The 24,759-nt window shown below is 49.1% G+C and overlaps 1 protein-coding gene across 1 annotated transcript in view; it reads right to left on the bottom strand.

The window, feature by feature from the left end:
• Positions 1-24,759, bottom strand: part of CDK2 (cyclin dependent kinase 2) — a 197,753-nt gene that overhangs the window by 37,211 nt on the left and 135,783 nt on the right. Inside the window, exon 6 of the mRNA XM_063952608.1 lies at positions 5,783-5,986. Coding sequence (XP_063808678.1) covers positions 5,783-5,986 — 204 coding nt within the window. The remainder of the gene's footprint in view (positions 1-5,782; positions 5,987-24,759) is intronic.

The raw sequence follows: 24,759 nt of genomic DNA, 5'->3' as shown, positions 1-24,759 counted from the left end.
ACAAAAGACGGGATAACTTAAAAGATGATGTCGGAAACTTCCGATCCTCACACCAACCTACATAGGCACGCCAGATTCTGTAATAATGAGCTGCTGTAACTGGCTTCCTAGCACGTAACATGGTTGGTATAACCGATTCTGGAATGCCCTCTCTCCTTAAGAGAGCGGTCTCAACAGCCACCCCGTCAAACGCAGCCGCGCTAAATCGGGGTAAAGGAACGGACCCTGTTGTAACAGGTCCGGACGAAGTGGGAGCGGCCAAGGCTCGTCTGCGAGTAGTCCTCGGAGATCCGAGAACCAAGCTCTCCGAGGCCAATGAGGCGCCACTAGTATGACTGTGACGGCCTCTCTTTTGATCCGTTTTAGCAACAGAGGGAGCAGCGGAAACGGTGGAAACAGGTACACGAGGCTGTACGGCCATGCGACGGTGAGAGCATCCACCGCCACAGCCTTTGAATCTCGCGTTCTGGACACATACTGGGGCGTTTGATGATTGTGGCGATATGCCATCAGGTCCACTTGAGGGTAACCCCACCTCTGGGCCAACATGTGAAACACTTCTGGATGTAATGCCCATTCTCCTGGATGGAAATCCCGACGGCTGAGATAATCCGCCTCCCAATTGTCCACTCCCGGAATGAACACTGCCGACAACATCACTTGGTGACGCTCGGCCCAATTGAGGATTCGAGCTACTTCTCGCATTGCCATGCGGCTTCTCGTTCCTCCTTGTTTGTTGATGTATGCGACCGCCGTCGCATTGTCCGACTGCACCTGGACAGGCTGAGACCGAAGAATGTGCACTGCTTGTCGTAGCGCATTGTAAATTGGCCGGAGTTCCAGGACATTTATAGACAGCAATCTTTCGTGATCCGCCCAGAGACCCTGGAGCTGACCATTTCGAACTACAGCTCCCCAACCTCTGAGACTCGCGTCCGTCGTTAGAATTATCCAATTCCAGGCGCCGAACCGTTTCCCTGCGGTCAGATTGTGTACATTGAGCCACCAGAGTAGAGATACCCTGGCCCGTGGCGACAACCTCACTCTGTGGTGAATCTGCAGATGCGAGCCCGACCACTGTGCGAGCACATCCAGTTGAAAAGGACGTGAGTGAAGCCTCCCGAACTGAAGCGCTTCGAAAGCCGCCACCATTGTGCCTAAGAGGCGAATGCACAGATGTACCGAGACTGTGCGTGGCTTGAGCACCAATCGAACCAGATGACGAATGATCTGTACTTTCCGTTCTGGTAGGTAAATTGTTTGATTTACCGTATCGAGAATCATACCTAGGAATTGCAGTCGTTGAGACGGAATGAGATGTGATTTCTTGAAGTTGACAATCCAACCGTGCTGAACTAGGACATCGTACGTTAGCAACGCATGTTGGAGGAGCATCTGTTGAGACGGAGCTTTGATGAGCAGATCGTCCAAGTACGGAACTATGATCACTCCCAGGGATCTGAGATGAGCTATCATCACAGACATCACTTTGGTGAATACCCGAGGCGCTGACGAGAGGCCAAACGGTAGAGCCTGAAACTGGTAATGGTTCTGCCGGATTGCAAACCGCAAGAACCTCTGATGAGGTGGCCAAATCGGAATGTGTTAATACGCATCTTTGAGATCCAGCGCAATCATGAATTCCTGTGGCTCTAAACCTGCAATTACTGACCGCAGAGATTCCATCTTGAATCTGTAGTAAGTGACGTACTGATTGAGGCCCTTTAAGTTCAATATTGGCCTGACCGAGCCATCCGGCTTTGGTACCACAAACAGACTGGAATAATAACCCTGCCCTTGTTGGTGTACAGGGACCGGAATCAAAACTGCTGACTCCAACAGAGATTGAATGGCAATTTGCAGAACCGCCCTTTTGTCGTCCGACACAGGCAGTCCTGTCTTGAAAAACCGCAGTGGCGGGAGACAGTCGAATTCTATTTTGTAACCTTTTAGCACTAAATTGCGGATCCACCCATCTGTGGACGTCTGAAACCACGCCAAATGGAACGTCTGAAGGCGTGCTCCCACAATTGGAGATCCAAGATGGGCTGGGAGTCCGTCATGCCACTGGTTTGTCGGTGACCTTAGCGCCTTGACGACTGGCGTTGGTTTGGTGGAAACCACGCCCTCGACCTCGTCTACCGGCCGTGGCTGGTCCTCTACCACGGCCTCGAAAGGGCTGAGGCCGAAAGGATTTGAACGCCGGCCCCGAGTATTTCCGTCTAAGCGCCGTTGGAGGCAATGGTAAGAAAACAGACTTACCACCCGTGGCCTCAGCAATCCATTTGTCCAATTCAGGACCAAACAACTTCTCGCCACCGTAAGGTAACGCCTCTATACCTCTTTTGACCTCCGCCTCCGCTTGCCAAGAGCGCAGCCAGAGTGCTCGTCGTGCTGTAACTAGCGACGAGGAAAGGCGAGAAGTGAGCTGACAGACGTCAGTAGAAGCTGTACATAGATAATCAGCAGCTTCCCAGATTTGATCAGCGAGAAGTATAAGGTGATCGTCATGTAGGGTAGATTTGTGTTATCCATACCATGAGCGCCTTAGTTACCCAAATGCCAACCAACCCAGGTCTAAGCAACACCCCTGCTGCTATATACATGGATTTTAGCATAGCTTCAATTTTACGGTCTGAAGGGTCTTTAAGCGTAGTAGCCGTCGGTACTGGTATGGTTAATTTCTTAGTAAGTTTAGACACAGACGAATCTACCAATGGCGGATTCTCCCATGTAGCTGTCACAGACTCCGGAAACGGGTAACTAGACTTAAACCTGCGAGGAATAGAAAACCGTTTATCCGGATTCTTTCGTGTTTCCAGTAACATCTTATTAAGAGATTCCGAAACCGGAAAACACATCGGAGTCCTCTGTCGTTTAGCAAAGACGACTTCATCATTCGTCAGAGGCTCCTCAGATTCTGTAAACTTCAGAGACTGACGCACCGCTCTGATGAGATTATCAATGCCTGGGCTGTCAAAATCTTCACTATCTGACTGCTGGTCTACTTCGCCCTCCTCACCGTCATCTTGCGCAGTGAGGTCTGGCATAGAGTCGTCAGACTGTAACATAGCCGAAACTGCTAAATCATAAGACAAATGAAATGTATCCCTACTATCCACAATGGACTTGGACTTTTGGCAAGGCTGAGACCCCTCCGGCAGTCCTAGCGGTCTCACCCTAGACTCAGATCTTGCCGCTTCCCGCTCCTGTCGAGCGGCGGCCAATTCAGATTGCAATCCAGCCATGACATCCGCTAGCATAGCCCATGGAGGGTCCGGGAATGAAACCGGTTTGGACAGCGGAGCCGTAATCGTATTTGTAGCGGAATCCACAAAACATACTGTGCATGTAACATGCAGCCAACCCTGCCCCCGTATGCAGCCCTCCGCTAATGTCCTGTACCCCCTCTGCTCCCTCCCCCCTCGTGTACCGCTGTCTGAGCGGGAATGCCGGGGCGCGGGTACCTGCAGGGAGCCGGGGAGCGCTGTAATGGAGCGTCCTGCAGCGGCAGCCGGCGCGTGTGTGGCGGGTGGGTGCGAGCGGCGGGTGAGCGCGGCGGTCGGCGGGTGTGAGCGGCGGCCGGCGAGGCTCAGCGGTGGAGGCGGCACGGTCCGGAGCGGTTGCCGGGCGGCCTGTCAGGGGAGGCGTTGCGGGTGCAGTGCGAGCGGTGTCCGTCTTCAGTGAACAGTGTCCCCACACAGCGGGGCGGCAGCGTGCGCTGACCGCCCCGTACCCCCAGCATACCTCTCCAGAGGCGAAGGCTGTGACGGGGCTTCTATCTGTAAGCTCCGTCCAGCTGTAGCAGCAGTTAGGGAATGAGCTGCGTGTGGCTGTGAGGGTGCTCTTTGTGAGGACCGACACGCCATGCGCTGCTCCGTGCAGCGGCACTATCCCGGACCCAAGTTTTTACAGAAACTGGGAAGGGATGTGCTGTTAGTAGAAAAGGTAAAAGGCAGAAGAAAAAAATTTTTTTAAAATAAAAATATTCAAAGTAGTGTGGTTTAAGCTCCACACAAGCCCTGTTGCTACGAGAAGCACAGAAAAAACACCGAGGTACTCTGGGATATGGAGGGGAGGAGAGTTCTAAATTTGAATATTCAGTGCCTTGTTCCTACGGAAACCGTCCATATCCCAAGAGTACTCCAGTGCCCCCTAGTGGATGAAAAAGAAAGTATAGTTACAACACAGCAAGATATCTTGCTCAAATTTAGCAACATTTGTATCGAGATAACACTCTGGTACTAGGTGCAACATTTAAAAGTAACCATGATTTCTGGCAGGATTGAAGCACAGAATTAACATCTGCATTGGGAATTTTTGTCTCTATCAAACAACAGAAGGCTCATATACAATCAGGAGCAAATATTGTTTATAATAACACAATAAGGTTGTTACAAATTTATGAAGAATTTTATTATCAATCAGGGATTATTATACTAATAACAAAGAATACATATACAGATAGATAGATATATATATATATATATATATATATATATCCCAATTTTTATTCTTCTTAGGAATACTACAGTGGAATACTATGTGTACATAAAACATTAATAAATGACAGGCGGCACACGGCTCTGATTTTAATCTTCTTTATTATTTGACACTAGGACAAATAAATAGTCTCTATTTCTTTATTTGTCCATTTTTCTGATTCACGTCTATTATTCTTTATTGTTTTTATATTTCACTTTCAAGGCCCAATTTAGGGTCTTAATACTTCATATGGGACATTAATAAAGTTGCCATATTCCATATGGGTATTGGTAGGTACTATGAATTAAGTGTTAATATATACATATATATATATATACATATATATATATATATATATATATATATATATATATATATATATATACATATATATATATATATACATACACACATATATATATATATATATATATATATATATATATATATAAAGTATAAAGACACAGATCTAATATCAAGAATCTTTGTTGGTCTTGGGAAAAGAGTGCACCCAGAGAAACTGATCCCCTTTTCCTTACCCTGTTTGTAGTGCTTTATACATTAATAACAAGCACCCATAACGCTGCTCCGCCACAGCCCCCCCACCCCCCATCCAGTTTTGCACCCTGATCTTGTCAGCAGTGAAGGAAGGACCAGCGTCTTTCTGAGGCGAGAATACGGCGCCGAGCAGTGTGCTGGTGAAGTGAGGAAGAAGCCCCGCCGCCGTAAATGGCGTGCTTCTGTCCCGCTCATAAATAATTACGCTGGCAGGGTAAGGACAGTGCCGAGGCACTAATGTCCGCTTTTGCCAGCCGTTTGTGAGAATTTAATGCTGCCCAGGCGGTCTGGAGGAGGGGCATAGAGGGAGGAGCCAGTTCACACCCTTTGAAAGTCTTGGAGTGCCCATGTCTCCTGCGTATCCCATCTATAACCCATGGTTCTAAATGTGACCCCAGCATCCTCTAGGACGTATGAGAAATAGTCTTAATACTTCTACATTACATGCAGCTACTGATCAGGAAAATAGTGTCGTGGGCACATCCTGCTATTTGTAGAAACCTCTTAACATCTAAAATCATGAGAAATGTGATAACAGTCCGATTGAGGAGAAAAGGGGAAGTGTTCAAACAGTAATAAATTAACGTCAAAAATAAGCAAGTACCCATCACAAAGTTACAAGTAAAGTCGCTATTTAAAGCATCAATAGAACAGAAACACAGATTTGGAAAGTTACATACATTGTCGAACTCTGAGGGGAGCAGGGCATTGGAGGTATGATTACACTTTAGACACTTACTGCCAAAAGATCTCTACCATCTTCATCCAATGATGGTACCACCTTGCTAAAGTCTTGCCTGGCCCACTTGGGAAACGTGGACTTATAGTCCGGCATAGAAGTAACCCCCGGCCATGACACTTCATCAGGGGTTCCAAGTGTTCGGAAAATACGGAAAAGCTGATCAATTTCAGAGTCTCCTGGGAATAAGGCTCTTCGTGTGATCTGCAACAAGATATGCATATAACTTGTGGGGAAAAAAGTGTTGTGGGACACAACCTGGCGCAAGGGAATGCAGCTTATGGGGTCACTGATCCAATTGGATATCACCGCTTATCCAGAATTATATTTAAACGTACAAAAAGAGGTAGGATCAGTGTATCGCCTTTGGCGATGTTAATGTACATATTACTTTTCTAAATATTTTTTCAATTTTTCGGAAGATTGAAGGCTACTCACACAGACTGCTGTGTGAGTAGCCTTCAATCTTCCGAATAGAGACAATATATGGACACTTTTTTAATGTTTTAAAGGCAAATTCGGCCGGAGTACTCAGCAATAACTAAAACAGTAATAAAACAGGAACGAACACAGAACTTACCTAGGAACCAGGTAGTACTGAACCAAATAACCACTGCAGGATAAAGAAGCGCTGGGCGGGCACCCAGCATCCTCTACGGACTACGAGAAAAGGATTTACCGGTAGGTAATTAAAATCCTATTTTCTCTTACATCCTAGAGGATGCTGGAATCCATATTAGTACCATGGGGATGTACCTAAGCTCCCAGAACGGGAGGGAGAGCACGTAGGCTCCTGCAGAACTGCTTGACCAAACTTGAGGTCATCAGAGGCCAAAGTATAGAACTTGTAAAACTTAGCAAACGTGTTCGAACCAGACCAAGTAGCTGCTCGCCAAAGCTGTAAGGACGACACACCCCGGGCAGCCGCCCAGGAAGAACCCACTTTACGAGTAGAGTGGGCCTTAACCGATTTTGGACACGGCAATCCTGCCGTAGAATAGGCATGCTGGATGGTGAACCTGATCCAGCGAGAAATCGACTGCTTAGAAGCAGGACACCCAATTTTCTTGGGATCATAGAGGACAAACAGAGTCAGATTTCCTGAGACAAGAAGTCCTCTTCATATAAATCTTCAAAGTCCACACAACATCCAAGGCCTTTGAAGCAATTGTGGAGTCAGTAGCAACTGGCACCACAACAGGTTGGTTGATATGAAAAGCTGACACAACCTTAGGAAGGAACTGTGGACGAGTCCCGAGTTCCGCCCTATCTTCATGGAAGACCAGATATGGACTGTAACAGGACAAAGACCCCAATTCCGACACACGTCGAGCAGAAGCCAAGGCCAACAAAGTTACCGCCTTCCATGTGAGAAACTTGATTTCAGACTCCTGTAGAGGCTCAAACCAATCCGATTGCAGGAACTGCAACACCACATCAAGATCCTATGGTGCCGTTGACGCCACAAAAGGGGGCTGATGTGCAGAACCCCTTTCAAAAAGGTCTGAACCTCAGGGAGGACAGCCAATTGTTTCTGGAAGAAAATGGATAAGGCCGAAATCTGGACCTTGATGGAGCCCAATCTCAGGCCTTAATCCACACCTGCTTGCAGGAAAAGGAGAAACCGTCCAAGTTGAAACTCCACCGCCGGAAACTTCTTGGTTTCACACCAAGACACATACTTTTTCCAAATTCGATGGTAATGTTTAGACGTTCCCCCCTTCCTAGCCTGTATCAGGGTAGGAATATCCTTGTTCGGAATGCCCTTCCGAGCCAATATCTGGCATTCAACCTCCATGCCGTCAAACGTAGCCGCGGTAAGTCTTGATAAGCGAACGGCCCCTGCTGCAGCAGGTCCTCCAGGAGAGGAAGAGGCCTCGGCTCTTCTAGCAGTAGATCCATGTACTAAGCCCTTCTTGGCCAGTCCGGAGCTATGAGGATCGCCTGAACTCTTGTTCTCCTTATGAGTTTTAGAACTCTTGGAATGAGTGGAAGTGGAGGAAACACGTATATCGACGAACACCCACAGAGTCACTAGGGCTTCCCCCGCCACGGATTGCGGGTCCCTCGACCTGGAACAATACAGCCGAAGTTTCTTGTTGAGACGAGAGGCCATTTGAGGTACACCCCAAAGATCTGTTACCTCCCTGTACACCTCTGGATGCAGTCCCCACTCTCCTGGATGTAGATCATGTCTGCTGAGGAAGTCCGCTTCCCAGTTGTCTACTCCCGGAATGAAGATTGCTGACAACGCCAACGCGTGTTTTTCTGCCCAGAGGATGATTTTTGTTACATCTGACATTGCAGCTCTGCTCTTCGTTCTGCCCTGTCGGTTTATGTAAGCCACGGTCGTTACATTGCCCAACTGCACTTGAATGGCTCGATCCCGCAGAAGATGGACCGCTTGGAGAAGACTGTTGTAGACGGCTCTCAGTTCCAGAATGTTTATTGGTAGGCCGGCTTCCAGACTTGACCACCTTCCTTAGAAGGTCTCCACTTGAGTGACTGCGACCCAGCCTTGAAGACTTGCATCTGTGGTTAGAAGGATCCAGTCCTGAATCCCGAACCTGCGGCCCTCCAGAAGGGGAGGTAATTTTAGCCACCAGAGGAGTGAAATCCTGGCCTTTGGCGACAGACGTATTCTCTGGTGCATGTGTAGATGAGATCCCGACCACTTGTCCAGGAGATCCAGTTGGAAGGGTAGAGCATGAAACATCCCGTACAGCAGAGCCTCGTAAGAGGTCACCATCTTCCCTAGAAGGCGAATGCACTGATGAACCGACACCCGGGATGGCTTCAGGACATCCCTTACCATTGTATCACCAACGCTTTCTCCTCCGGAAGAAACACCCTCTGCACTTCCGTGTAGAGGATCATTCCCAGAAAGGACAAACCTCCTGGTCGACTCCAAATGTGATTTTGGAAGATTCAGGATCAAACCGTGCTCCCTGAGCAGATGGGTCATGAGAACAATGGACTGTAGCAGCTTCTCCTTAGACAATGCCTTTATCAGTAGATCGTCCAGATACGGAATTATGTTCACCCCTTGACTGAGGAAGAGAACCATCACTTCCGCCATCACCTTGGTGAATACCCTCGGTGCTGTGGAGAGTCCGAATGGCAGGGCCTGGAACCGAAAATGAGTCTAACAGTGCGAATCGGAGAAACGCTTGATGCGGTGGCCAAATCGGAAGTGGAGGTAAGCATCCTTGATATCCGGGGATACCAGGAATTCCCCCTCCCCCAGACCTGATATCACCGCCCTCAGAGACTCCATTTTGAACTTGAACTGCCTCAGAAAGGGGTTTAGCGATTTTAAGTTGAAAATGTGCCTGACCGAACCATCCGGTTTCGGTACCACAAAAAGGTTTGAATAGTAACCCTTGTTTTGCAAATGGGGTGGAACTGGTACAATGACCTGTGACTCACCAACTTCTGGATGGCTTCCTGTAGGATAGCCCTGTCTGCCAACAAAGCTGGCAAGCCTGATTTGAAGAATCGTGAGGAGGGAGATCCTTAAACTCCAGCCTGTACCCCTGGGACACAATATCTTGCACCCAGGGATCCAGGCCAGACGACACCCAGACGTGGCTGAAATGCCCAAGTCTCACCCCCACCTCCAGGCCGCGCTGTCCACCGTCATGCTGAGGACTTTGGCGTACCCGAAGGGGGCTTCTGCTCCTGGGAACCTGCAGCAGCAGGTTTCTTGGATTTTGGCCGACCTCCTCTAAAGGTGGAGTTAGACGGCTTGGCCTTTCTTGTTTTAGCAGCCCGAAAGGACTGTGATGCAGCTGAAGAAAAGGTTTCTTCGTAGCAGGTGCAGCTGAGGGAAGAAAAGCTGACTTACCCACTGTAGCCGTGAAAATCCACGCATCCAACGCTTCCCCAAAGAGAGCCTGACCTGTGTAGGGTAGGGTCTCAACACCTCTCCTGGATTCCGCGTCGGCAGACCACTGGCGCAGCCAAAGTGCTCTATGAGCTGAGACAGACATGGAAGATATCCATGCAGCCATCGATCCGAGGTCTTTCATGGATTCCACCATAAATCCTGCAGAATCACTTTTATCCATTGTATCCAAATCCGCAAGTAACATGCCTGACCACTTTACTATAGCTTTGGAAATCCATGCCCAGGCAATAGTAGGACATAATATCACTCCTGAAGCCATGTATATGGATTTGAGCGTAGTGTCAATTTTGCGATCAGCCAGTTCTTTTAACGCGGTAGATCCGGGGGGACAGGTAAAACCACCTTTTTTGAGAGTCTGGATACAGACACGTCAACTATGGGTGGGTTTTCCCATTTTTTCCTATCCTCCTCAGGAAAAGGGAAAGCAACCAGAACCTTTATAGGGATCTGAATTTTTTCTCCGGGTTATCCCAGGCTCTCTCAAATATAGCATTTAATTCCTTAGACGCAGGGAAAGTTAGTAAGGTTTTCTTATTGTCAGTGAAGCAAGCCTCCTCAACCTGCTCAGGTGTTGTATCAGCAATATTAAACATCTCTAATGTTGCCTCTATCATCAACTGCACCCCTTTTGCAAGAGATGCCGCCCTCCGCAGCACATCCCCATCACCGTCTGCCGTGTCAGAATCGGTATCCGTGTCATCTTGCATAATCTGGGCAAGAGCACTTTTTGGGAGCGTACAACAGGGGGCCCTGAGGTAACAGAACCGGACCAAACTGCCATAGATTTCTGTAAAACCCGAGTTGCAGACTCATTTTGTGCAACTCTAGTAGATATCTGAGAAATCACACTTTTAAGAGAGGCTAACCACTCAGGCTCCCTTGCTGGGACCTGCGCTAACACAGTGCAATCCTGATTACATGGAATGGCATCATCCTGAGAGGACATATCCTCAGCAGCATATGACACAGAGTCCCTGGACATAGCTGAATGGAGACCACAAACACACCACACACACACACAGGGAAAGGCAGACAGAGTGTCCCCCCCCCCCACCAAGAATGGCAAGAGAGACACACGAGATTGGAGCCAACCCACACCAAGCGCTACAAGATAGGGAGACCCCTAACCAGCGCTTACTGTGTACCTTAATAAGTTGCACAGTACAGATATACAGCCCCCACCCCCTTCTACAACCCCCTGGTACCGTATAAGATAGCTGAAATTGATTAGGAGGGACAGCTCTAACTGATAGCGTTTCTGCAGGCAGGAAAATGGTGCTGAACACTGCTGGGTCCGCTCTGAGGAGAAGCTGAAGATTATACTGGCCTGAGGAAATGTGCTGGCAGCGATCCTGGGACCCTGACAGGCTTGGTGGTCAGTTTGGGGGGTAGGGGCTGGCTCAGGGCGCCCCTCACAGCGCCGCACTATGTACTGCTAAGCCCTGGAGCGCCCCTACCCTGTTGCCGCCATCTTCACACCGGCTCCCCGCTTGCCAGGAGGGGCGGTGACTAACTCGCCACTGATCTTCCGGCTCTGTAAGGGGGTGGTGGCATGCTGCTGGGGTGAGCGATCGATCCCCTCAGGAGCTCAGTGTCCTGTCAGCGGAGATAGTGGCTCAGACCCCGCTGGGTGGACACTAGTCTCCGGATGGTCTTCAGTATGCCGACTGTCGGGATCCCGGCGCACAGTATACCGGCGACGGAATCCCGACAGCCGGCATACAGGCACTTTCACCCTCGTGGGGGTCCACGACCCCCCTGGAGGGAGAATAAAATCGCGCCACCGTGCCCACAGAGTGGTGAGCGCAGCGAGCCCGCAAGGGGCTCATTTGCGCTCACCACACTGTCGGTATGCCGGCGGTCGGGCTCCCGGCGCCGGTATGCTGGTCGCCGGGAGCCCGGCCGCCGGCATACCATACTACACCCCTACTCTCTCCATGGGCACGAAGTGGACACAAGCTATACAGTCCCATTCCCAACAGGGTTCGATACACAGTGTTACTCATTGTTCCAATCACCATCAAGAATTTTATTTTTGCCACACTAGCCCTTTTCTTGGTCCGTACTAGACAGAGTAGTCTTTGCTAACCTCACATGAAGTTTTAGCGACCCAACACCCTGTTGGTGGTTTTTCCCTCTTTAAATCACTGTCAGTAAGTACTCACCATGGGTGACCTTGAGCACCCCACAAGCACTGCCATTTTGGAAATACTCTAAAAAGCTAACTGCCATAGTTATTTAGGCCTCATCAAAAGTACCTAATGTCAGTTTAACGTCTAATATATCCCCGACCGTTACATGCACCACTGTTACTAGATAGTAAAAGTCATTTGCTCATGATGTAGCTCGTGTGTGTAGTTTACAATAGATACAAGAGAACTTCTAGATTTTCATTAAACTATTCATAGCAATTTCTTTATGATGATCAGTTTAGTTATACGAGACTTCACTGTGATGGACACGGATAGTAATGGTCGTTCAAGCTTTTTGATTTGAGTTACTACAGTAGACTAAAGCTGCATTAGGAACAGGAAGCAGCAAAAAAGATTGATGGCTCAAAAACTCTGCACTGGTTGGCATTTTGGATCCATTAGGGTAATATTGATAATTATTGCGCTATTTTACTACAAGTGCAAAATCGCGTCCTTAGCGTGCGTAAGCACACAGTTTACAAGCAATTTTAGAAACATTGAAACTTGTAAGTATAGCTCTTCCAGCTTAGCTAGGCTACAGGAAGTTCCGATCACATAAGTCACACAGGACTGACTGCAATCACATGCTACTGTAGAATGTTCACAAGTGCAGGGAAAGCGGTGTCAAATCTTCCCTCAAGAAACATTCCTTTATCAGCAGTGCTCTCCATAAAGGCTCACTCACAGCCACTTAATGCACTTCCCACCCTTCCCTTAGGGAGAGGAAGAAGGTCGGTCATGACTATGATATAACAGCCACGTTCAAGTCAGAGACAAGAGCCCTTATTCTGTGACATTCTCTTAGAACTCAGCAGACTTTGACCCTTCATTAACCCATGATATATAAACAGAGATCATTTTGTGTTCATCAGATGTCTATGCATAAAGAGCATCCAAAGTATGTGTAATAGCCATCATCAGACACTGCTGACACTACAAATCATGCAGTTTCTTAAGCAAAATGACCGTAACGCCAAACTTTCCCCCCAGTCACTGTAAGCAGTTTCATTGCGGTTAATTTACTGATCTCACTAGTAGAATCATTTACACACTTATCCATCATCACGTGAACTTGGCTCTCTCTAGAGACAATACACAGATGTAGCCACAGCAATATCACATTGGACATAACTAAGGCTGCATTTCCTTGTGGATAAGGGAGACTAATACCCCTTTCTCTAACGTCCTAGTGGATGCTGGGGACTCCGTAAGGACCATGGGGAATAGACGGGCTCCGCAGGAGACTGGGCACTCTAAGAAAGAATTAGGACTACTGGTGTGCACTGGCTCCTCCCTCTATGCCCCTCCTCCAGACCTCAGTTAGGGAAACTGTGCCCGGAAGAGCTGACACAACAAGGAAAGGAATTGGAATCCCGGGTAAGATTCATACCAGCCACATCAATCACACTGTACAACTCGTTATACTATACCCAGTTAACAGTATGAATAACAACTGAGCCTCACTAACAGATGGCTCATAACAATAACCCTTTAGTTAGGCAATAACTATATACAAGTATTGCAGACAATCCGCACTTGGGATGGGCGCCCAGCATCGACTACGAGAAATAGAATTACCGGTGAGTAAATTCTTATTTTCTCCGACGTCCTAGTGGATGCTGGGAACTCCGTAAGGACCATGGGGATTATACCAAAGCTCCCAAACGGGCGGGAGAGTGCGGATGACTCTGCAGCACCGAATGAGCAAACTCAAGGTCCTCCTCAGCCAGGGTATCAAACTTGTAGAATTTTGCAAACGTGTTTGATCCCGACCAGGTAGCAGCTCGGCAAAGTTGTAAAGCCGAGACCCCTCGGGCAGCCGCCCAAGAAGAGCCCACCTTCCTTGTGGAATGGGCTTTTACTGATTTAGGATGCGGCAGTCCAGCCGCAGAATGTGCAAGTTGAATCGTGGAGCAGATCCAGCGAGCAATAGTCTGCTTAGAAGCAGGAGCACCCAGCTTGTTGGGTGCATGCAGGATAAACAAACAGCGAGTCAGTCTTTCCGACTCTAGCCGTCCTAGAAACATAGATTTTCAGGGCCCGGACTACGTCCAGCAACTTGGAAGCCTCCAAGTCCCGAGTAGCCGCAGGCACCACAATAGGTTGGTTCAAATGAAACGCTGACACCACCTTAGGGAGGAATTGGGGACGAGTCCTCAATTCTGCTCTGTCCATATGGAAAATCAGATAGGGGCTTTTACAGGACAAAGCCGCCAATTCTGATACCCGCCTAGCCGAAGCCAAGGCCAAAAGCATGACCACTTTCCACGTGAGATATTTTAATTCCACGGTCTGAAGTGGCTCAAACCAATGTGATTTTAGGAAATCCAACACAACGTTGAGATCCCAAGGTGCCACTGGGGGCACAAAAGGGGGCTGAATATGCAGCACTCCCTTAACAAACGTCTGAACTTCAGGCAGTGAAGCCAGTTCTATTTGAAAGAAAATAGACAGGGCCGAAATCTGGACTTTAATGGATCCCAATTTTAGGCCCATAGTCACTCCTGACTGTAGGAAGTGCAGAAATCGACCCAGCTGAAATTCTTCTGTGGGGGCCTTACACCAAGCAACATATTTTCGCCATATGCGGTGATAATGTTTTGCTGTCACATCTTTCCTAGCTTTTATCAGCGTAGGAATGACTTCAACCGGAATGCCCTTTTCCATCAGGATCCGGCGTTCAACCGCCATGCCGTCAAACGCAGCCGCGGTAAGTCTTGGAACAGACAGGGCCCCTGCTGTAGCAGGTCCTGTCTGAGAGGCAGAGGCCAAGGGTCCTCTGAGATCATTTCTTGTAGTTCCGGGTACCAAGTCCTTCTTGGCCAATCCGGAACGATGAGTATAGTTCTTACTCCTCTCTTTCTTATTATCCTCAGCACCTTTGGTATGAGAGGAAGAGGAGGGAACACATAAACCGACTGGCACACCCACGGTGTCACTAGAGCGTCCACAGCTATTGCCTTAGGGTCCCTTGACCTGGCACAATATCTTTTTAGCTTTTTGTTGAGGCGGGACACCATCATGTCCACCTGTGGCCTTTCCCAACGATTTACAATCAGTTGGAAGACTTCTGGATAAAGTCCCCACTCTCCCGGGTGGAGGTCATGCCTGCTGAAGAAGTCTGCTTCCCAGCTGTCCACTCCCGGAACGAACACCGGTAAATCTATTTCTCGTAGTGGATGCTGGGGACTCCGTAAGGACCATGGGGAATAGACGGGCTCCGCAGGAGACAGGGCACTCTAAGAAAGATTTAGTACTACTGGTGTGCACTGGCTCCTCCCTCTATGCCCCTCCTCCAGACCTCAGTTAGGGAAACTGTGCCCGGACAGAGCTGGGTGCATTTTAGTGAGCTCTCCTGAGCTTGCTAATAAGAAAGTATTTTAGTTAGGTTTTTTTATTTTCAGAGAGCTTCTGCTGGCAACAGACTCTCTGCTACGTGGGACTGAGGGGAGAGAAGCAAACCTACTAACTGCGGCTAGGTTGCGCTTCTTAGGCTACTGGATACCATTAGCTCCAGAGGGATCGAACACAGGAACCTAACCTTGATCGTCCGTTCCCGGAGCCGCACCGCCGTCCCCCTCGCAGAGCCAGAAGCCGGCGGGTTGAAGCAAGAAGACGTCAAAATCGGCGGCAGAAGACTCCTGTCTTCATATGAGGTAGCGCACAGCACACTCCGGTCACTGTAGGGTGCAGGGCGCAGGGGGGGGCGCCCTGGGCAGCAATTGATTACCTCCTGGCAATAAAGCAGCATATATACAGCTGGGCACTGTAATATGCGTGAGCCCCCGCCATTAATTTTACACAAAATCGCGGGACAGAAGCCCGCCGCTGAGGGGGCGGGGCCTTCTTCCTCAGCACTCACCAGCGCCATTTTCTCTCCACAGCTCCGCTGAGAGGAAGCTCCCCAGGCTCTACCCTGCAGACTCACGGTAGAAAGAGGGTAAAAAGAGAGGGGGGGGGCACATAAATTTAGCGCATTAATCATATATACAGCAGCTACTGGGTAAACACTAAGTTACTGTGTGATTCCTGGGTCATATAGCGCTGGGGTGTGTGCTGGCATACTCTCTCTCTGTCTCTCCAAAAGGCCTTGTGGGGGTCCTGTCCTCATATAGAGCATCCCCTGTGTGGTGTGTCGGTACGCGTGTCGACATGTTTGACGAGGAGGGCTATGTGGAGGCAGAGCAGGTGCAGATGAATGACGTGTCTCCGCCGACGGCGCCGACACCTGATTGGATGGATATGTGGAAGGTGTTAAATGATCATGTAAACTCCTTGCATAAAAGGTTGGATAAAGCGGATGCCTTGGGACAGTCGGGGTCTCAGCCCATGCCTGATCCTACAGCGCAGGGGCCGTCAGGGTCTCAGAAGCGCCCACTATCCAAAATTGTTGACACAGATATCGACACGGATTCTGACTCCAGTGTCGATGACGATGATGCAAAATTGCAGCCTAAAATGGCTAAAGCCATCCGCTACATGATTATAGCAATGAAGGATGTATTGCACATATCAGAGGTAAACCCTATCCCTGACAAGAGGGTTTATATGTATGGGGAGAAAAAGCAAGAGGTGACTTTTCCCCCTTCACATGAGTTAAATGAGTTATGTGAAAAAGCGTGGGATTCCCCCGATAGGAAAGTGCCGATTTCCAAAAGGTTACTTATGGCGTACCCTTTCCCGCCAACAGACAGGTTACGCTGGGAATCCTCCCCTAGGGTAGATAAAGCTCTGACACGCTTATCTAAGAAGGTGGCCCTGCCGTCACAGGATACGGCCTCCCTAAAGGATCCTGCCGATAGGAAGCAGGAAAGTATCCTGAAGTCTGTTTATACACATTCAGGTACTCTACTGAGGCCGGCAATTGCGTCGGCCTGGATGTGTAGTGCTGTAGCAGCATGGACAGATAATCTGTCTGAGGAACTGGATACCTTAGACAAGGATATCATTTGACTGACCCTGGGGCATATAAAAGACGCTGTCCTATATATGAGGGATGCCCAGAGTGACATTTACCTACTGGGCTCTAGAATAAATGCAATGTCAATTTCTGCCAGAAGGGTCCTGTGGACTCGGCAATGGACAGGTGATGCAGACTCCAAAAATCACATAGAGGTTTTACCTTACAAGGGTGAGGAATTGTTTGGGGACGGTCTCTCGGACCTAGTTTCCACAGCTACGGCTGGGAAGTCAAATTTTTTGCCATATATTCCCTCACAGCCTAAGAAAGCACAGTATTACCAAATGCAGTCCTTTCGATCACAAAGAAGCAAGAAGGTCAGAGGTGCATGCTTTCTTGCCAGAGGCAGGGGTAGAGGAAAGAAGCTGCACCATACAGCTAGTTCCCAGGAACAGAAGTCCTCCCCGGCTTCCACTAAATCCACCGCATGACGCTGGGGCTCCACAGGTGGAGCCAGGAGCGGTGGGGGCGCGTCTCCGAAATTTCAGCCACCAGTGGATTCGCTCACAGGTGGATCCCTGGGCTATAAAGATTGTGTCTCAGGGATACAAGCTGGAATTCGAAGTGATGCCCCCTCACCGTTACCTCAAATCGGCCCTGCCAGCTTCCCCCATGGAAAGGGAAGTAGTGTTAGCGGCAATTCACAAGTTATATCTCCAGCAGGTGGTGGTAAAGGTTCCCCTCCTTCAACAGGGAAGGGGATACTATTCCACAATGTTTGTGGTACCGAAACCGGACGGTTCGGTCAGACCCATATTGAATTTAAAGTCCCTGAACATTTATCTGAAAAGATTCAAGTTCAAAATGGAATCGCTCAGAGCGGTGATTGAAAGCCTGGAAGAGGGGGATTTTATGGTGTCTCTGGACATCAAGGATGCTTACTTGCATGTCCCCATTTATCCACCTCATCAGGAGTACCTCAGATTTGTGGTACAGGACTGTCATTACCAATTCCAGACGTTGCCGTTTGGGCTCTCCACGGCACCGAGAATATTTACCAAGGTAATGGCGGAAATGATGGTGATCCTGAGAAAGCAAGGAGTCACAGTTATCCCATACTTGGACGATCTCCTCATAAAGGCGAGGTCCAGAGAGCAGTTGCGGATCAGCATAGCACACTCTCAGGAAGTGTTGCAGCAGCATGGCTGGATTCTGAATATCCCAAAGTCGCAGCTGATTCCTACGACGCGTCTGCCCTTTCTGGGCATGATTCTGGACACAGAACAGAAGAAGGTGTTTCTCCCGGCAGAGAAGGCTAAGGAACTCGTGACTCTAGTCAGAGACCTCTTAAAACCAAAACAGGTGTCGGTGCATCACTGCACGCGAGTCCTGGGAAAGATGGTGGCATCGTACGAAGCCATTCCCTTCGGCAGGTTCCATGCGAGGATCTTTCAGTGGGATCTGTTGGACAAGTGGTCCGGATCGCATCTTCAGATGCATCGGTTGATCACCCTGTCCCCAAGGGCCAGGGAGTCTCTGCTGTGGTGGCTGCAGAGTGCTCATCTTCTCAAGTCAGGAGGCTTGTCTGCACATAAATATCCTGGAACTAAGGGCCATATACAATGCCCTGAGTCAAGCGGAGCCTCTGCTTCGCAACCAACCGGTGCTGATTCAGTCAGACAACATCACCGCAGTGGCTCATGTAAACCGCCAGGGCGGCACTAGAAGCAGAGTGGCGATGGCGGAAGCCACCAGGATTCTTCGTTGGGCGGAGAATCACGTGCAAGCACTGTCAGCAGTGTTCATTCCGGGAGTGGACAACTGGGAAAGCAGACTTCCTCAGCAGGCACGACCTCCACCCGGGAGAGTGGGGACTTCATCACGAAGTCTTCACTCAGATTACAAATCGATGGGAACTGCCACAGGTGGACATGATGGCATCCCGTCTCAACAAAAAGCTACAAAGGTATTGCACCAGGTCAAGAGACCCTCAGGCGATAGCTGTGGACGCACTAGAAACACCGTGGGTGTTCCAGTCAGTCTATGTGTTTCCTCCTCTTCCTCTCATACCAAGGTGCTGAGAATCGTAAGAAAAAGAGGAGTGAGAACAATACTAATTGTTCCGGGTACCAAGTCCTTCTTGGCCAATCCGGAACTGCAAGAAATGCTCACAGAGGACCCATGGCCTCTGCCTCTCAGACAGGACCTGTTACAACAGGTGCCCTGTCTGTTCCAAGACTTACCGCGGCTGCGTTTGACGGCATGGCGGTTGAACGCAGGATCCTAGCGGAAAAAGGCATTCCGGATGAAGTTATTCCTACGCTGATAAAGGCTAGGAAGGACGTGACAGCAAAACACTATCACCGTATATGGCGAAAATATGTTGCTTGGTGTGAGGCCAGGAAGGCCCCTACAGAGGAATTCCAGCTGGGCCGGTTCCTGCACTTCCTACAGTCTGGAGTGACTATGGGCTTGAAGTTGGGGTCCATAAAGGTCCAGATTTCGGCCCTATCCATTTTCTTTCAAAAGGAACTGGCTTCTCTTCCTGAAGTTCAGACGTTTGTGAAGGGAGTGCTGCATATTCAGCCCCCTTTTGTGCCACCAGTGGCACCTTGGGATCTCAACGTGGTGTTGGGTTTCCTGAAATCCCACTGGTTTGAGCCAAGACCGTGGAGCTAAAGTATCTCACGTGGAAGGTGGTCATGCTATTGGCCTTAGCTTCGGCTAGGCGTGTGTCAGAATTGGCGGCTTTGTCATGTAAAAGCCACTATCTGGTTTTCCATATGGACAGGGCAGAATTACGGACTCGTCCGCAATTTCTGCCGAAGGTGGTGTCATCTTTTCATTTGAACCAACCTATTGTGGTGCCTGCGGCTACTCGTGCCTTGGAGGATTCCAAGTTGCTTGATGTAGTCAGGGCTTTGAAGATCTATGTAGCCAGGACGGCTGGAGTCAGGAAGACTGACTCGCTGTTTATCCTGTATGCATCCAACAAGCTGGGTGCTCCTGCTTCAAAGCAAACCATTGCTCGCTGGATCTGTAACACGATTCAGCAGGCTCATTCTTCAAAATCAGTAAAAGCCCATTCCACAAGGAAAGTGGGCTCTTCTTGGGCGGCTGCCCGAGGGGTCTCGGCATTACAGCTTTGCCGAGCTGCTACTTGGTCGGGTTCAAACACCTTTGCAAAATTCTACAAGTTTGATACCCTGGCTGAGGAGGACCTTGTGTTTGCCCATTCGGTGCTGCAGAGTCATCCGCACTCTCCCGCCCGTTTGGGAGCTTTGGTATAATCCCCATGGTCCTTACGGAGTCCCCAGCATCCACTAGGACGTTAGAGAAAATAAGATTTTACTCACCGGTAAATCTATTTCTCGTAGTCCGTAGTGGATGCTGGGCGCCCGTCCCAAGTGCGGACTTCTTCTGCAATACTTGTATATAGTTATTGCTTCAATAAGGGTTATGTTATGTTGGCATCCATTGTTTGATGCTCTGTTGTTCATACTGTTGACTGGGTAAGTTTATCACAAGTTATACGGTGTGATTGGTGTGACTGGTATGAGTCTTGCCCTGGATTCCAAAATCCTTTCCTTGTAATGTCAGCTCTTCCGGGCACAGTTTCCTTAACTGAGGTCTGGAGGAGGGGCATAGAGGGAGGAGCCAGTGCACACCAGTAGTACTAAATCTTTCTTAGAGTGCCCAGTCTCCTGCGGAGCCCGTCTATTCCCCATGGTCCTTACGGAGTCCCCAGCATCCACTACGGACTACGAGAAATAGATTTACCGGTGAGTAAAATCTTATTTTCACATCGCAAATGCTGGGTCCCACCCGAGAATTGGAAACGGGTCCTTACCAGGTGGGACCAAGCATTGGACCCTAACAACTGGCTCCCTAACCCGGCAATATGCCGGGTCGCATTGCCATAGTGGCAGGGGGCGGAGCTGGTATCAGTAACGGTGCTGGCAGATGAGCTCATCTCCGCGCCGCCTCTCCCTATGTAGTGAACGGGTCCCGGATCTCATCAACCAGTTCACACTGCCCCTGACCCGGGAATAATACTGCTTTACTCCCTGGTTGAATTACCTGGTCAGGCAACCCAGGAATTCGCCATGGGCCCTTTCACACTGCACAGCGACCCGTGTCAACCCAGCAATACACCGGGTCGATACCGGGTTATTTGTGCGGTGTGAAAGGGGTATAACAAAGCTGAATCCATTATCGAGAAAACCAGTTCAGGTAAATTAGTGCAGGTTGAGTATCCCATATCCAAATATTGCGAAATACGGAGTATTCCGAAATACAGACTTTTTTGAGTGAGATAGTGAAAACTTTGTTTTTTGATAGCTCAATGTACACAAACTTTGTTTAATACACAAAGTTATTAAAAAAAATAAGATTTTACTCACCGGTAAATCTATTTCTCGTAGTCCGTAGTGGATGCTGGGAACTCCGAAAGGACCATGGGGAATAGCGGGCTCCGAAGGAGGCTGGGCACTCTAGAAAGATTTATGACCACCTGGTGTGCACTGGCTCCTCCCACTATGACCCTCCTCCAAGCCTCAGTTAGGACACTGTGCCCGGACGAGCTGACATAATAAGGAAGGATTTTGAATCCCGGGTAAGACTCATACCAGCCACACCAATCACACCGTACAACTCGTGATACTATATCCAGTTTGACAGTATGAAAACAACTAAGCCTCTCAACAGATGGCTCAACAATAACCCTTTAGTTAGCAATAACTATTTACAAGTATTGCAGACAATCCGCACTTGGGATGGGCGCCCAGCATCCACTACGGACTACGAGAAATAGATTTACCGGTGAGTAAAATCTTATTTTCTCTAACGTCCTAGTGGATGCTGGGAACTCCGAAAGGACCATGGGGATTATACCAAGGCTCCCAAACGGGCGGGAGAGTGCGGATGACTCTGCAGCACCGAATGAGAGAACTCAAGGTCCTCCTCAGCCAGGGTATCAAATTTGTAGAATTTTGCAAACGTGTTTGCCCCTGACCAAGTAACAGCTCGGCAAAGTTGTAAAGCCGAGACCTCTCGGGTAGCCGCCCAAGATGAGCCCACCTTCCCTGTGGAATGGGCTTTCACTTATTTAGGATGCGGCAGTCCAGCAGCAGAATGCGCCTGCTGAATCGTGTCACAGATCCAGCGAGCAATAGTCTGCTTAGAAGCAGGATCACCCAGCCTGTTGGGTGCATACAGGATAAATAGCGAGTCTAGCCGTCCTGGAAACATAATTTTTCAAGGCCCTGACTACGTCCAGTAACTTGGAATCCTCCAAGTCCCTAGTAGCCGCAGGCACCACAATAGGTTTTTTCAAGTGAAAAACTGATACCACCTTAGGGAGAAACTGGGGACGAGTCCTCAATTCTGCCCTCTCCATATGGAAAATCAGATAAGGACTTTTATATGACAAAGCCGCCAATTCTGATACACGCCTGGCCGAAGCCAAGGTCAATAACATGACCACTTTCCGCGTGAGATATTTTAGATCCACGGTTTTTAGTGGTTCAAACCAATGTGATTTTAAGAAACTCAACACCACGTTGAGATCCCAAGGTGCCACTGGAGGCACAACCGGGGGCTGAATATGCAGCACTCCTTTTACAATGTCTGAAAATCAGGTACTGAAGTTAATTCTTTCTGGAAGAAAATCGACAGAGCCGAGATCTGTATCTTAATGGAGCCTAATTTTAGGCCCATGGACACTCCTGCTTGTAGGAAATGCAGAAATCGGCCTAGTTGAAATTCCTCTGTTGGGGCCTTTTGTGGCCTCACACCAAGCAACATATTTCCGCCATATGCGGTGATAATGTTTTGCAGTTACATCTTTCCTGGCTTGAATCAGCGTAGGAATGACTTCCTCCGGAATGCCCTTTTCCTTTAGGATCCGGCGTTCAACCGCCATGCCATCAAAACGTAGCCGCGGTAAGTCTTGGAACAGACAGGGCCCCTGCTGCAGCAGGTCCTGTCTGAGCGGCAGAGGCCATGGGTCCTCTGATATAATTTCTTGAAGTTCTGGGTACCAGGCTCTTCTTGGCCAATCCGGAACCACGAGTATCGTTCTTACTCCTCGCCTTCTTATTATTCTCAGTACCTTTGGTATGAGAGGCAGAGGGGGGGAACACATAAACCGACTGGTACACCCACGGTGTTACCAGAGCGTCCACAGCTATCGCCTGAAGGTCCCTTGACCTGGCGCAATATCTTTTATAGCTTTTTGTTGAGGCGGGACGCCTTCATGTCCACCTGTGGCCTTTCCCAATGGTGTACAATCCTTTGGAAGACTTCTGGATGAAGTCCCCACTCTCTCGGGTGGAAGTCGTGTCTGCTGAGAAGATCTGCTTCCCAGTTGTCCACTCCGAGAATGAACACTGCTGACAGTGCTAACACATGATTTTCCGCCCATCGGAGAATCCTTATGGCTTCTGCCATCGCCATCCTGCTTCTTGTGCCGCCCTGTTGGTTTACATGGGCGACTGCCGTGATGTTGTCTGATTGGATCAGGACCGGCCTTTTGAAGCAGAGGCCTTGCCTGACTCAGGGCATTGTAAATGGCCCTCAGTTCCAGAATATTTATGTAGGGAAGTCACCTGACTTGACCAAAGTCCCTGGAAGCTTCTTCCCTGTGTGACTGCCCCCCAGCCTCAAAGGCTGGCATCCACGGTCACTAGGACCTAGTCCTGTATGTCGAACCTGCGGCCCTCTTGAAGATGGGCACTCTGCAGCCACTACAGTAGAGATACCCTGGTCCTTGGAGACAGGGTTATCAGCCGATGCATCTGAAGATGTGATCCGGACCACTTGTCTAACAGGTCCCCCTGAAAAGTTCTTGCATGGAACCTGCCGAATGGGATTGCTTCGTAGGAAGCTATCATTTTTCCCAGGACTCGTGTGCAATGATGCACCGATAACTGTTTTGGCTTCAGGAGGTCTCTGACTAGAGATGACAGCTCCATGGCTTTCTCCTCCGGGAGAAATACTTATTTCTGGTCTGTGTCCAGAACCATCCCCAGGAACAGTAGACGTGTCGTAGGAAACAGCTGTGTCTTTGGACTGTTTAGAATCCAACCGTGCTGTTGTAGCACTTTCCAAAATAGTGCTACCCCGACTAGCAACTGCTCCTTGGACCTCGCCCTTATAAGGAGATTATCCAAGTACGGGATCATTAAAAACTCCCCTTTTTCGAAGGAGTATCATCATTCCGGCCATTACCTTGGTAACACCCTCGGTGCCATGTACAGTCCAAACGGCAGAGTCTGGACTTGGTAATGGTAATCCTGTACCACAAATCTGAGGTACTCCTGGCGAGGATAGTAAATGGGGACATGCAGGTAAGCATCCTTGATGTCCCGGGATACCATGTAATCCCCCTCGTCCAGGCTTGCAATAACCGCCCTGGGCGATTCCATCTTGAACTTGAATTTTTTTATGTATGTGTTCAAGGATTTTAAATATAAAAAAGGGTCACACCGAACCATGCGGTTTCGGGACCCCAAACCGTGTGGAATAGTAACCCCGTCCTTGTTGAAGTAGGGGCACCTTAAGTATTACCTGATGGGAATACAGCTTATTAATTGCCTCTAGCACAGCCTCCCTGCCTGAGGGAGTTGTCGGCAAAGCATATTTGAGGAAACGGCGGGGGGAAGACATCTCGAATTCCAGCTTGTACCCTTGAAATACTACTTGAATGAAACAGGGATCCACCTGTGAGCGAGCCCACTGATCGCTGAAATTTTTGAGACGGCCCCCCACCGTACCTGGCTACACCTGTGGAGCCCCCGCGTCATGCTGTGGACTCAGAGGAAGCGAGAGAAGAATTATGATTCTGGGAACAGGCTGACTGGTGCAGCTTTTTCCCTCTTCCCTTGTCTCTGTACAGAAAGGAAGCGCCTTTGACACGCTTGCTTTTCTGAAGCCTAAAGGACTGTACCTGATAATACAGTGCTTTCTTAGTCTG

Source organism: Pseudophryne corroboree, chromosome 2 (assembly GCF_028390025.1).
Source record: "Pseudophryne corroboree isolate aPseCor3 chromosome 2, aPseCor3.hap2, whole genome shotgun sequence".
NCBI lineage: Eukaryota > Metazoa > Chordata > Amphibia > Anura > Myobatrachidae > Pseudophryne > Pseudophryne corroboree.
The sequence above is the reverse complement of the archived record's forward strand: the minus strand, read 5'-3'. Positions and strand labels throughout refer to the sequence as shown.